A 15,081-nucleotide genomic window follows, 5' to 3' on the forward strand; every position below is an offset into this window, starting at 1 on the left:
CAGGCAGCATGGTGGCACAGTGGTTAGCACAATTGCTTCACAGCTCCAGGATACCCGGTTCGATTCCCGTCTTGCGTCACTGTCTGTGCGGAGTCTGCATGTTCTCCCTGTGCCCGTATGGGTTTCCTCCGGGTGCTCCGGTTTCCTCCCACAGTCCAAAGATGTGCAGGTTAGGTGGATTGGCCACGCTAAATTGCCTTTAGTGTCCTAAAAGGTTAGGTGGGGTTACTGGGTTACGGGGATTGGGTGGAGGTGTGGTGTGTATTTTCCAAGGGTCGGTGCAGACTCGATAGGCTGAATGGCCTCCTTCTGCACTGTAAATTCCATATCTATGTCTTCCCCTCTCCCTCACTCCTGCCCTTCCCCAGTCCCTCTTTCAGGCCTCGCTTCCTCTCACAGGCCCTCGCTCTGCGATTTCACAGACTCTGTTCCTTCCCACTGGTGCTGCACTCTCTCTCTGACCCTGCTCTCTCCCACTTCCTCTCTTACCTACTCCCCCTCACATGTCCTGCTTCCTCTCATTGGCCCTGTTCTCCCTCACAGGCCTCACTCACTGTTACAGTCCCTGGCTCTTGTCAGTCCCTCGCATAGGCCCTGGCTGTTCTCCACTTGTTCTCACAGGCCCCTCTCTTCCCCATTCCCTCTCTCAGGTCCTGGCTCTTCCCCACTCACTCACCCAGGCCCTGGTTCATCCCCGCTCCCTCACAAATGCTTTGCCTCTTCTCTGCTACCACTCACTACCTCTCCGAGATATGGTCATCAACTGTCACTTTTTCATTCCCCAAGTCGAACTGTAATACTTATTGTTGGGTTTGCCACTAATTGGTTGAAAATTTCCTGGACACACTGCACAAATTTTCTCCCTCAGTTCCCCTTGTATTGTTTGAATCCCAGTTGATATTGGGATAGTTAAAGTCTTCTATTATTACTGTCCTCCTGTTTTTACAAGCAGAAATCTGCCTACATATTTGATCTGCTATCTCCCTTAAGCTATTTGGAGGTTTGCAGTATACTCCCAGTATTGTGAATGCCTGTTTTTTATTTCTGAGCTCAATTCATAAAGCCTCGTTTGTTGACCCGTTTTGTATATTGTCCCTTCTCACAACTGGAACTGATTCTTTAAACAGAAGTGCTACTCTCCTTCCTTTTTTATCTCCCACTCTATCAAAGAACAAAGAACAAAAAAATGTGCAGCACAGGAACAGGCCCTTCAGCCCTGCAAGCCTGCATCAACCATCCTGTCCATCTAACCTAAAACCTTCTACACTTCTGGGGTCCATATCCCTCAATTCCCATCCTATTCATTTATCTGTCAAGGCATCCCTTAAATTCCATTATCATACTTGCTTCCACCAACCCCTCCAGCAGTGAGTTCCAGGCACCTACTACCCTCTGTGTAAAAAAACCCTCCACAACCTTCTGGTAGTGTGCTGACCAGAATTGAATGCTATATTCCAAATGTGGCCTAACTAAAGTTCTATGCAACTGCAGCATGACTTGCCAACTTTTATACTCAATGCACTGGCCAATGAAGGCAATGCCTTCTCCACCTGCGTTGCCACGTTCAGTGACCTGTGGACCTGTACACTCAGATCCCTCTGCCTATGAATACTCTTAAGGGTTCTGCCATTTACTGAATATTTCCCACCTGTATCGGAGGATTGTCAGAGATGTGAGAGATGTGGGTCAGGTGAACTCCATGATACACTTTGGGGTTCTCTGAACCCTGACCTATAACAATTGGGGGCTCACCCAGGATAAACGTCTATCTATTGGATTGGCTTAGTGAACTTAAAGACAGTGAGGGGTGAGCTTTTCAGGTGTGGTATTTCAGTTTAAATGGGGAGTGTGTTGTGGACAATGGCTCTTTCAGAGGCTCAGAAGTTTTGGGGGTGGAGACGGTCACACGCAGTACCTTACAGACAGAGACTAAAAACAGATTGTTAGATTTGGCAAAAACATTGCAGTTAACATTACCTGACAAAATGCAAACAGATTAGGTCATTATGGTGGTGGCTAAGCATTTAAAGTTGCCTGAGATACAGTTTGACTCATTGGAAATGGCAAAAATTCAGTTACAAATTAAACAAATGGAACATGAGATAGAATTAAAGCAGCTTGAATGTGAAAGAGAGAGAGCAGAAAAAGAGAGAGAGCGGAAAAAGAAAGAGAGAGCGCGGAAAAAGAAAGAGAGTGAGAGGAAAAAGAAAAGGAGAGAGAAGAAAGAAGGAAAGAAAGAATAGCCCTGGCAGAACAAAAAGAAAGAGAAATGGAGATACAAATCAGGGAAAAAGATAAAGAGAGAGTGTTTGAACTTCAGGAAATGGCCATGAAACATGACAGTCAGTTAAAATTGGCAGACGTAAAGGGAAACATACAGTTGGATGACAGTGATGAGGATAGTGAGAAAGAGCGTCAAAGTCAAAAGCGTGGTGGGAATCTATTTAAATATGTCCAAGCATTGCCAAGGTTTGACGAGAAGGAAGTGGAAGCCTTTTTAATTTCATTTGAGAAGGTAGCTAAACAAATGAAATGGCCACAGGACATGTGCGTGTTACTGATTCAAACAAAGCTGGTAGGTAGAGCTAATGAAGTGTTTGCATCACTACCTGAGGAGGTATCTGGGACATATGAGGAGGTGCAAAAATCTATCTTAGGTGCTTATGGACTAGTGCCTGAAGCTTACAGATAAAGGTTTAGAAATTTAAGGAAAGAATTTGGTCACATATTCATGGAGTTTGAAAGGCTCAGAGTAATTTTTATAGGTGGATAAGGGCTTTGAAAATAGACCAAACGTATGAAGCTCTCAGAGAAATTATACTTTTGGAGGAGTTTAAAAATTCAATTCCTGATGTAGTGAGAACTCATGTAGAAGAGCAGAGGGTGAAAACTGCAAGGTTAGCAGCAGAAATGGCAGATGATTATGAATTAGTTCATAAATCAAAGCTTGGTTTCCAACATCAATTTCAGCCTGTGAGGGATAGAAACTGGGGATATGAGAAATACTCAAGAGGTAAAGGTAAAGGTGATCTGATGGGAGATAATAAGTAGAGTGTACCTCAGATTAAAAAATAAATCCAGGAGGGTGGAAAATAAATGAAAAGTTTCAAATGTTTTCACTGTAATAAACTAGGCCATGTAAAGTCACAGTGTTGGTGGTTGAAGAAAAGCACTGGGAAGGCTGATGTGGTAAAACAGGATAAGTTTGTTGAAGTGGTAAAGGAAAGCCCAAGTAAAGCAAAGGAGGTGCGAAAGATTGTACAGCCTGATCAAGAGGTGATTGATGAGAAGGTGCCAGATCTCTTTAAAGAATTTACATGTGTGGATAAAGTTTACTCATGTGTATCAGGAGTAGCAGGTTAAAATGTCACAATTTTAAGAGATACGGGAACTAGTCAATCTTTAATGATAAGAGATGAGGAGTTATGTGGTTTGGGAAGAATGTTGCCAGAAAAGGTGGTAATATGTGGGATTCAGGGTGAGAGGAATAGCGTTCCATTATATAAGGTAAGGTTGGAAAGTCCAGTGATGGGTGATGAAGTGGTAGTAGGAGTAAGAGAGAAACTATCTTGTCCAGGAATACAGTTTATCTTGGATAATTTAGGGCCTCACGGTAGCATGGTGGTTAGCATCAATGCTTCACAGCTCCAGGGTCCCAGGATCGATTCCCGGCTGGGTCACTGTCTGTGTGGAGTCTGCACGTCCTCCCCGTGTGTGCGTGGGTTTCCTCCGGGTGCTCCGGTTTCCTCCCACAGTCCAAAGATGTGCGGGTTAGGTGGATTGGCCATGCTAAATTGCCCGTGGTGTAAGGTTAATGGGGGGATTGTTGGGTTACGGGTATACGGGTTGCGTGGGTTTAAGTAGGGTGATCATTGCTCGGCACAACATTGAGGGCCGAAGGGCCTGTTCTGTGCTGTATGTTCTAAATAATGATATAGCTGGATCACAGGTGGGAGTGATGCCTACTGTGGTTGATAAGCCAGTGTAAAATCAGACAACTAAAGTGTTGAAGGACGAATATCCTGGGATTTTCCGGATTGTTTTGTAACAAGGTCACAGAGTCACAGTTTAAGACAAGAGGAGAAATCAAAGAATGAAGATGAAGTTGAAGTGCAATTGTCAGAAGTGATTTTTGATCAGATGGTTGAAAAAGAACAAGAACAGTGGAGGATGAGGCGGATATTTTTAGTTCAGGAAAATTGGTGGAGTTACAACAAAAAGATATAGAAATAAAACGGATGTATCAGAAAGCATACACGGAAGAGGAATCTGAGTGTATATCAGAGTGTTATTACCGTAAAAGTGATGTCTTGGTGAAAAAATGGAGACCTTTACATAAGCAGGCGGATGAAAAGTGGGCAGAAGTTCATCAAGTAGTATTGAAATACAATCGGATCAAGGATCAAATTTTACCTCAAAGTTATTCAAAGAAGTTATGGATAGCTTAGGAATAAAACAATTTAAATCAACTGCGTACCATCCAGAATCGCAGGGAACGTTGGAAAGGTGACATCAGACATTAAAGACAATGTTGAGGGCTTATTGTCAAGATTATCCAGAGGATTGGGATAAAGGAATTCCATTCATACTGTTTGCAATTAGGGATGCACCTAATGAGTCAACCAAATTTAGTCCTTTGGAACTAATTTTTGATCATGAGGTAAGAGGACCACTTTAATTGATTAAGGAAAAATTGGTGAGTGAGAAATCGGAAATTACATTATTGGATTACGTGTCAAATTTTAGGGAATGATTAAATAGAGCAGATTAGACAATATTTAAAAGTTGCACAAAATGTGATGAAATGGGTAGCGGACAATAAATCCAAAGTTCGTAGTTTGCCAGTGGAGATAAAGTTTTAGTATTGTTACCAGTGCTAGGTGAACCTTTAAAAGCTAGGTTTTGTGAACCGTATCAGATTGAAAGGAAATTAAGCGAGGTGAATTATGTAGCTCAGGGAATTTAGGTTGTTTTCGTTAGAGAGGAGAAGGCTGAGAGGTGACTTAATAGAGACATATAAGATAGTCAGAGGGTTAAATAGGGTGGACAGTGAGAGTCTTTTTCCTCGAATTGTGATGACCAACACGAGGGGACATAGCTTTAAATTGAGGGGTGATAGATATAGGACAGATATCAGAGGCAGTTTCTTTACTCAGAGAGTAGTAGGGGTGTGGAACGCCCTGCCTGCAACAGTAGTAGACTCGCCAACTTTAAGGGCATTTAAGTGGTCACTGGATAGACATATGGATGAAAATGGAATAGTGTCGGTCAGATAGGCTTCAGATGGTTTCACAGGTCGGCGCAACATCGAGGGCCGAAGGGCCCGTACTGCGCTGTAGTGTTCTATGTTCTATAGGTTTAAAGCGCGTGGGGAAAGGTTTCGAACAGATGTGCAAGGCTAGTCTTTTACACAAAAGGTGGTAAATATATGGAATGGTCGGCCTGGGGAGGTGGTGGGAGCAGGTACTAGAGCAGCATTTAAGGGGCATCTAGACAAATATATGAATAGGGTGGGAATGGAAGGATATGGACTTCGTTTCGGCAGGTACCATGGTCGGCACAGGCTTGGAGGGCCGAAGGGTCTGTTCCTGTGCTGTATTCTTCTTTGTTCTTTGTGTCATCTGCAAACTTACTAATCAGACCAGTTACATTTTCCTCCAAATCATTTACATATAATAATAATGTAATAATCTTTTATTGTCACAAGTAGGCTTACATTATACTATCCTGCCTGAAAATTCTGTATCCAGAGATATTAAACTGCAAATTTCTGCCCCTCCTTTAGCCAGGTTTCCGTTACAGCAACATGCTGCCATGCTACTTGTGCCCTTAACTCATGGACCTTGTTTAAAATACTCCTTGCATTGAGGTATAAACAGCTCATCTCCACCATTTTTCCATGCTGGACACTCTTTAACTATTGCTTCTCCTGTAACTCCAGGCCTTCATGTTTCCATTTATCTTACATTTGACATATTAATTCTTAAAACTATACGTTACTTCTGAAACATTAATGTAATCCATTAAAATAAATGATTATTATGCTTCTTGGTCTTCTCAACTCAAGGGGTTTCAAGCCAATTGAAATCTGGATGATTTTCCCCTCGAGAGCCCTGCATAGTTCGATAGATTTTTCTAAAATGACATTCCGTTTATTTTCACAGGATCAAAAGAAGAGAAATATTCTGAATGATGATCTAATTGGAATAACTGTTGGGAAACACAGCGTGGAACTCAATGATAGTGTCACAATTATGCTCACTCATACCAAACAACCAGTAAGACAAGTGTATATTATGTTTTTCTTATTTGCTCATGGGATGTAAGTATTACTGCCAAGGTTCACATTTATTGCCTATCCATAATTGCTCTTCAAGAAGCCTTCTTGAACCAATGCAGTCCATGAGGTGTAGGTACACCCACAGTGCTGTTAGGGAGAGGGTTGCAGTGACAATGAAGGGACGGTGATAATATTTCCAAGTCAGGTGAGTGACCTGGAGCGGAATTGACCAGTGATGGTATTTCTTTACATCTCTACATACCTAATTATTAGATAGTGGAGGTGGTAGAGTGGTAGTGGTTACAGTTTTGCAAGGTGTTGGTTGAAGAAGCCTTGGTGAGTTACTGAAGTGCATCTTGTAGATGGTACACAGGAGTGCATCTGTGGCGGAGGGAGTGAATGTTTGTCGAAGAAATGTCAACCATGCGGGCTGCTTTGTTCTGGATGGTGTTTGAGCTGTACTTATCCAGGCATGTGGCAGTATTTCATCACACTCATGATTAAGAACATAAGAACATAAGAACTAGGAGCAGGAGTAGGCCATCTGGCCCCTCGAGCCTGTTCCGCCATTCAATGAGATCATGGCTGATCTTTTGTGGACTCAGCTCCACTTTCCGGCCCGAACACCATAACCCTGAATCCCTTTTTTCTTCAAAAAACTATCTATCTTTACCTTAAAAACATGTAATGAAGGAGCCTCAACTGCTTCACTGGGCAAGGAATTCCATAGATTCACAACCCTTTGGGTGAAGAAGTTCCTCCTAAACTCAGTTCTAAATCTACTTCCCCTTATTTTGAGGCTATGCCCCCTAGTTCTGCTGTCACCCGCCAGTGGAAACAACCTGCCCGCATCTATCCTATCTATTCCCTTCATAATTTTAAATGTTTCTATAAGATCCCCCCTCATCCTTCTAAATTCCAACGAGTACAGTCCCAGTCTACTCAACCTCTCCTCATAATCCAACCCCTTCAGCTCTGGGATTAACCTAGTGAATCTCCTCTGCACACCCTCCAGCGCCAGTACGTCCTTTCTCAAGTAAGGAGACCAAAACTGAACACAATACTCCAGGTGTGGCCGCACTAACACCTTATACAATTGCAACATAACCTCCCTAGTCTTAAACTCCATCCCTCTAGCAATGAAGGACAAAATTCCATTTGCCTTCTTAATCACCTGTTGCACTTGTAAACTAACCTTCTGTGACTCATGCACTAGCACACCCAAGTCTCTCTGAACAGCGGCATGCTTTAATATTTTATCGTTTAAATAATAATCCCGTTTGCTGTTATTCCTACCAAAATGGATAACCTCACATTTGTCAACATTGTATTCCATCTGCCAGACCCGAGCCCATTCACTTAACCTATCCAAATCCCTCTGCAGACTTCCAGTATCCTCTGCACTTTTCGCTTTACCACTCATCTTAGTGTCATCTGCAAACTTGGACACATTGCCCTTGGTCCCCAACTCCAAATCATCAATGTAAATTGTGAACAATTGTGGGCCCAACACGGATCCCTGAGGGACACCACTAGCTACTGATTGCCAACCAGAGAAACACCCATTTATCCCAACTCTTTGCTTTCTATTAATTAACCAATCCTCTATCCATGCTACTACTTTACCCTTAATGCCATGCATCTTTATCTTATGCAGCAACCTTTTGTGTGGCACCTTGTCAAAGGCTTTCTGGAAATCCAGATATACCACATCCATCGGCTCCCCGTTATCTACTGCACTGGTAATGTCCTCAAAAAATTCCACTAAATTAGTTAGGCACGACCTGCCTTTTACAAACCCATGCTGCGTCTGCCCAATGGGACTAGTGCCTTGTAGATGGTGAATTGGCTTTGGGGAGTCAGGAGGTGAGCCACAGTAATTATATGGCTAGTCCAGTTCAGTTTCTGGTCAATGGTAACACCCAGGATGTTGATAGTGGGGGATTCAGTGATGGTAATGCCATTGATGTCAAGTAGAGATGGTTTTATTCTCTCTCATTGGAGATAGACATTGCCTGACAATTGCGTGTATGAAAGGTCTTTCCGCTTGTTAGCCAAGCCTAGGTAATATCCAGGTTTTGCTGCAAAGAACAAAGAACAATACAGCACAGGAACAGGCCCTTCGGCCCTCCAAACCCATACTCATCATGATACTAACCTTGACCAAAACCTCAGCGCTTCTGTGTGCCACATCCCTCCATACCCATCCTATCAGGTATTTGCCAAGATGCCTTTTGAATGCCGTTAATGTATCTGCTTCCACAACCTCCCCTGGCAACGCTTTCCAGGCACTCACCACCCTCCGTGTAAAAGACCTGCCTATCACATCTCCTCTAAACTTTGCCCCACGGACTTTAAACCTATGCCCCTGGTGACTGACCCCTCCATCCTGGGAAAGAGTGCCTGCCCATCCATTCTATGCATGCTCCTCATAAGCTTGTAGTCCTCTATCAGGTCACTCCTCAACCTCCGTCATTCTAATGAAAATAGTCCGAGTCTATTCAGCCTCTCTGCATAGCCAACACTCTCCAGACCAGCTAACATCCTGGTAAACCTCCTCTGCACCCTCTCCAAAGCCTCCACATCCTTCTGGTAGAGTGACAAGAAGAATTATGTGGAATATTCCAAATATGGCCTCACCAAACTTCTATAAAACTGCAGCATGACTTGACAGTTTTTATACTCAATGCCCCATCCAATGAAGGCAAGCATCCTGTATGCTTTCTTGCCTACCTTGCCCACTTCTGTTGTCACTTTCAAATATCTGTGGCCCTGCACGCCCAGATCTCTCTGACTTTCTATATTCCAAAGAGTTTTACCATTTACGGTATATTTACCCTCTATGTTTGACCTATCAAAATGCATTATCTCACATTTGTCTGGATTAAACTCCATTTGCCATTTCTCTGCCCGTGTCTCCAAACTATCTATGTATCCTGCTGTATCCTCTGACAATCCTCAACACTATCTGCCACTTCACGTGTCTCCGTGTCATCCGTGAACTTACTAATCATGGACAAGGACTGCTGCAGTATTTGAAAAGTTGAACTGATGAGAGAGGTAATTGAAGAATCAACTGAAATAATCGTGTCCCAAACATGACCTTGAGGAATTCCTATAATGATTTCCTGGTGCTGACATATTGGCGTCCAAGATTCTCCAGCCTCCCAGCTGCATGCTTCTTGGCAGCAGGAGGCAGCGCGCAGTTGGCTGATGACCGGATTCTCTCCTCCTGTCGCTGTCAATGGGAATTCCCATTGAAACCACTGCACGTCGCCAGGAAACTCGCGGGCAGGGGTGGGCTGCCAGCGGGATCACAGAATTCCGCTGTCAGCAAACAGCCGGAGAATTCCAGCAGATGAGGGAAAATATATTAAATTGAAATGAGTGTTTAAAACTTTAACTATCCACTCAGTGGTGAAGGGTTTGAAACTCTTCTGTATTGAACTGTATTGGGGCGACGTGGTGGTACAGTGGTTAGCACTGATGCCTCACAGCTCTCGGGTCCCGGGTTCAATTCCGGCCTCGGGTGACAGTCTGTGTGGAATTTGCGCGTTCTCCCACTGGGTTTCCTCCGGGTGCTCAGGTTTCCTCCCACAGTCCAAAGATGTGCAGGTTAGGTGGATTGGCCATGCTAAATTGCCCCTTAGTTTCCAAAAGGTTAGGTGGAGTTACGGAGTTACGGGATAGGGTGGTGGCATAGCGTGCTCTTTCCAAGGGCCGGTGCAGAGCCGATGGGCCGAATGGGCTCCTTCTGCACTGTAACCTCTATGATTACACACACATGCTGTTTAGTTCAAGTTGTTCGGTGTAGGAAATCAGCTCAAGGACACAGCTGTTGTTGATGGGGCAAAGGGAAAGGGCCCCATCATCGGTGATTCTTAATGATTGCGTTATCAATGTGGGATCTTTGCACCATTTGTACTGGTGCCAGTATGTGTGGGAATGAAGACGGAATCAGACAAAATTGTTATTGCAATGGCTATTTTTGCCTCGGGAAGGCCATTATACTTAGACAGGGGAGGTGAGTGATAGTCATAATCTTGATAATGAGGAACCGATGATAAATATTAGGAGATAGCATGTACCTGTTGATTGGACAAGTAAATGTCCTCATGTTATGATTGGTTAATTGCTTTGACATACAATGCGTGATGTAAACCTAAACAACAGTAATGATTGGACATGGATAACTGGTAACAGTTGATTGGTATATTCAAATTTATTGTAATCAAATCTTGAGTATAACTGATGGTGTCACACTTCAATCAGAACTCTCTGGCATGCTACCTTGGAACATTATCAGCCCAGGTTTAGCTGTAATAAAGACCTTGGGCGGGATTCTCCGCCGGCGGGAATCTCTGTTTTGCCAGGGCCCGGGAGTTTCGCGACGGCATGGGGCTGCCCCATAATGGGAAACCCCATTGACCAGCCGGCGTAACGGAGAATCCCGCCGGTGGGTCAAGGCTGAAAAGTGGTGTGGCGGGGTGGAGAATCTTTGCCTGGTTGTTTATGAGCATGAGGGTGATGTACATCATAGTGAATAGCTGTATGATTTTTTTTTTTACTCAACACCGACCAACAACTTATTTGTGCTGGGCAAGTTTCCAGCCAATGAAACGTTTCTCCCCTGATGTCCATTGACTAAAACTGCCTTCACTGTTAGGTACTGCCTTGTTGGTACTGAGTGTTGTCTTGTTGCATCAGAGTATAGCTGGAGTTCAGTGAAACAGGGAATCTCAAGGGGTAAGTTTTAAGGAATAATTTAATTTAAGGGCTAATATCAATCCATACTCTAATTTGTTCTTTAATTTAGCAATTAACTAAAAGTTGCTCTTTTGACTGGGTGAAGTTTGTTTGCAGCTTGAAAACAATAGTTTACAAGCTCTCAGCTGAAGCCAGTTGGACAACTGGTTCAATCCAGTTTCAGAAGCCTTGAGTTAGGGGATATAAAAGGGAGATGTCCTTCAGGGCTGCCTTGTCTGCCCTGATTGTTGTCTTGCATCAGAGTGCAACTGGAGTTTGCTGAAGCAAGTTGGAGGAGCAGAAACAGCCAGACATGTGAGGGACACCTCTACTCAGCAGAAGGCTGAGTTTGAAAAACAATCAAGGAGTGATGTCACTAAGGGCAATTTATAATGGCCAATCCACCTAACCTGCACATTTTTGGACTGTGGGAGGAAACCGGAGCACCCGGAGTAAACCCACGCAGACACGGGGAGGATGTGCAGACTCCGCACAGACAGTGACCCAAGCCGGAATCGAACCTGGGACCCTGGAGCTGTGAAGAGATTGTGCTATCCACAATGCTACCGTGCTGCCCACTTGACTTGATAGACTTGACTGTTGACTTGATGGATCGAATGGCCTCCTTCTGCACTGTAGTGATTCTATGATACAATGATGTGGGAGCTGATGGACCCCATCATGGTTCCTCATGAACAAATATGTAGCAAGCATTGGTTGCTTGAAGAACTTCGACTCAGAGTTGATGACCTGGAGTCTGAGCTTCGGACACTGCAACACATCAGGGTGGGAGGAAGTTACCTGGACATTGTGTTTCAGGAGGCACTCATACCCTTTAAATTAACTACCTTGAATTAAGCCAGGGGTCAGGATCAGGAGGATGTGACTATGCGTGAGGCAGGTAGAGGGATCCAAGAGGCAGGACTCAGCCTTTGTCCTTGTTCAACAGGTTCAAGATTCTTGCTCTCTGTCTGCATGGAGAGTCTTGAAGGGAGGATGAATAAATTGACAACAGCACTGTGGTACAGGAAACCATTCAAGTAGAGGGGAGAGAAGAGAAATGTGGTCGTAATCGGGGATAGTATAGTTAAAATTATGGTGGTGGGTGGACAAAATAGCAGGTATAAAGGCATGGAGGCCCGACCTTGACCACTACTTTGTGCCATTCCTGTGTTGTGCATGTCATCTCCTGATATTAGAACATACCAGGGGCACCTTTGATGCCACCTAGGCGTACTTCTGGCATATTTTGCTGCCTTTTGTTCCCTCCAGTTCCCCTGCCTTGTTTGCATTGTGTCCTGGTTGTTGTTACTCCCTCCACCCCCTTCTATCTCTGCACCCCCCCCCCCCCCCCCCCCCCCCCGCCGACACATTACCCACCTCCCCATCCTCCCTACCTTCATTCTGTTGACGGTACTAGTTCTTGTTTCCTCCCTCTCATCCCTCCTATTGATTGCTGGTTATGAACGGATGTTGGAAGAGGCTGGTGAATTGCTTCCATGTGTAATGGAAGCCTTCCTTTGATCCTCGTATGGTGGAATTCTGCTAAGTTTGATAGGCAATCTGCTGCAGTGGGTGGTGTTGCTCATTTTGAGCGTAGCCAAAGCCTCCAGCAGGCGATCAGGGAGGTAAAGGTTAAGGCAGCTTTCCCTCTCCCTTTGAACAATCTGGCTGTTCCGAGACCCCACTAGTGGGCAAGGCTTCATCCTCACTGCCACAACTCTGGACATGGACTCAAAGAAGGCGGTCTATTACCACTCAGTCTGGGGCAGGACCAGAACATGTAGGTGTGGTTGGTTGGGCCTCCTTGGCACTGTTCACATTTATCCACCATCTCCAGAAAGAACCCACTCATCTGTGCTGGTCAGGGCACCTTGTGCACTACTTTCAGCTGCATTAGGCTTAGCCATGCGCATGAGGAGGTGGAGTTCACCCTGTGCAGTGCTTCAATCCAGAGTCCTCCCCCATTCTCCCGTGTCTCGTCCAGTGGTGACATGTGATCGTCCGTACATGACCACGCAGTTGCCATCCCCTGGTTTGCGTGCAGTCAGGAGTTTGTCCTGATGGTAGTCGGGGGAATGTGGCTGTCTCCTTATGGAGGAAGATGCTTAGCTGCATATATCACAAATTGTTCCCTTTCGCGAGATGATGTTTTTCCGTCAGTTCCTCCCGGGTCGCAACCTGCCGTCTATGTATAGGTCTCATACCATCTGTGTCCCCTCATCCTGTTTCCACTGTTTAAAGGTGACATCTAGCACCGCCAGGGGAATTTGTCAGATCATGTCAGCAGGGAGGCGAGCGGATGGTGAAGATCAAGGGGAAATAGGAAGTGGGGTTCGGAGGGGAGAGTATGGAGTGAGTATGGAGAGAGTATTGGAGAGTATGGAGTGAGGCAACGCGAAGGGTAAACAGGACCTCCTCTTGTACAAGGAAGAGCCTGATACAGTTTAAGGTGGTGCACAGGGTGCATATGACTCGGGCGAGAATGAGTGCGTTCTTTCAGGGGGTAGAAGATGAGTGTGAGAGGCGTGGGCGGGGGCCAGTGAATCATGCGCACATGTTTGGGGGATCATGTCAGACATTGCTCTCAATCTGAAGTGATGACTGAGCTGGTTCCATATTCTCAGCGTGTCCATAATTGTGATGCTCCTTGTGCAGTCGTCCAAGATGGCTAAAAGTCGGGATGCTGACAAAGAACATCAAGCTATATAGTTGAAACAAAGCTAGTTTATTTTATACTACTTTAAATGATTCACTCACTTTACTAACTCATAGCTAACTCATAGCTAATAAAAGAACAGTATTAAATCTATGCTACAGAAATCGATAATATCGTTCTAATAGAACTAACACACTATCTTAACCTTCAGTAATACATAGAACATACAGTGCAGAAGAAGGCCATTCACCCCATCGAGTCTGCACCGCCCTCACTTCCACCCTATCCCCGTAACCCAATAACCCCTCCTAACCTTTTTGGTCACTAAGGGCAATTTATCATGGCCAATCCACCTAACCGTCGGACTGTGGGAGGAAACCGGAGCATCCGGAGGAAATCAAAACAGACACGGGGAGAACGTGAAACTCCGCACAGATAGTGACCCAGAAGGGACTCAAACCTGGGACCCTGGCACTGTGAAGCCACAATTCTAGCCACTTGTGCTACCGTGCTGCCCAAACCGTCTCCCAGAACTCGAGGAGATGGAGTCTATTTATATGACTACTCTGTGGTGCCATCTAGTGTTGAGATACATGAACATCATTGTATTAACCCTTTACATGCCTTACAATATATTACAACCACCACTGGGCTCCTTGAATATTTTATTCAAACTTGTATCAAAGTAGGTTACAGCAAGTAAACACCCCGGGAAACATCCTTCCCAACAATCAACTATACAGTTTGTACAGGCATTTCTCCTTTATCACCACCCTCCCTCCCCATCCGTCCCCCCCCTCCCCCCCCCCCCCCCCCACCCCCCCGCGACGAACAGCTCCTCAAACAGTCACAAACATCCCCCACCTTTTCTCAAACACCCCTGCTGAACCTCTTAACTCATACTTTATCTTCTCTAACCGCAGGAAGTCGTCCAGGTCACCCAACCATGCTGCTACCCCCGGTGGCGATGCCGACCGCCACTTCAGCAAAATTCGTCATCGTGCAATCAGAGAGGCGAAGGCCATGGCATCGGCCTTCCTCTTCTCCATGAGCTCCGGATTCTCTGAAACCCCAAATATTGCCATAAAAGGGTCCAGGTCCACTCCCTCCTCCACTATCCTGGATAAGACCATGAACACTCCCGCCCAGAATCTTCCCAATTTTTCACAACCCGAAAACATGTGCGCATGATTCACTGGCCCCCGCCCACGCCTCTCACACTCATCTTCTACCCCCTGAAAGAACGCACTCATTCTCGCCCGAGTCATATGCACCCTGTGCACCACCTTAAACTGTATCAGGCTCTTCCTTGTACAAGAGGAGGTCCTGTTTACCCTTCGCGTTGCCTCACTCCATACTCTCCAATACTCTCTCCATACTCACTCCATACTCTCCC

The 15,081-nt window shown here is 45.2% G+C and overlaps 1 protein-coding gene across 1 annotated transcript in view; it reads left to right on the plus strand.

Annotated features, from left to right (window-relative positions):
* LOC119970911 (adhesion G-protein coupled receptor G6-like) overlaps positions 1 to 15,081 on the plus strand; it is a 319,332-nt gene that overhangs the window by 134,742 nt on the left and 169,509 nt on the right. The window contains exon 7 of the mRNA XM_038806021.1: positions 6,165 to 6,278. Within this exon, the coding sequence (XP_038661949.1) occupies positions 6,165 to 6,278 (114 nt within the window). The remainder of the gene's footprint in view (positions 1 to 6,164; positions 6,279 to 15,081) is intronic.

The sequence above is a fragment of the Scyliorhinus canicula genome, chromosome 9, assembly GCF_902713615.1.
Source record: "Scyliorhinus canicula chromosome 9, sScyCan1.1, whole genome shotgun sequence".
In the NCBI taxonomy this organism is placed as follows: domain Eukaryota; kingdom Metazoa; phylum Chordata; class Chondrichthyes; order Carcharhiniformes; family Scyliorhinidae; genus Scyliorhinus; species Scyliorhinus canicula.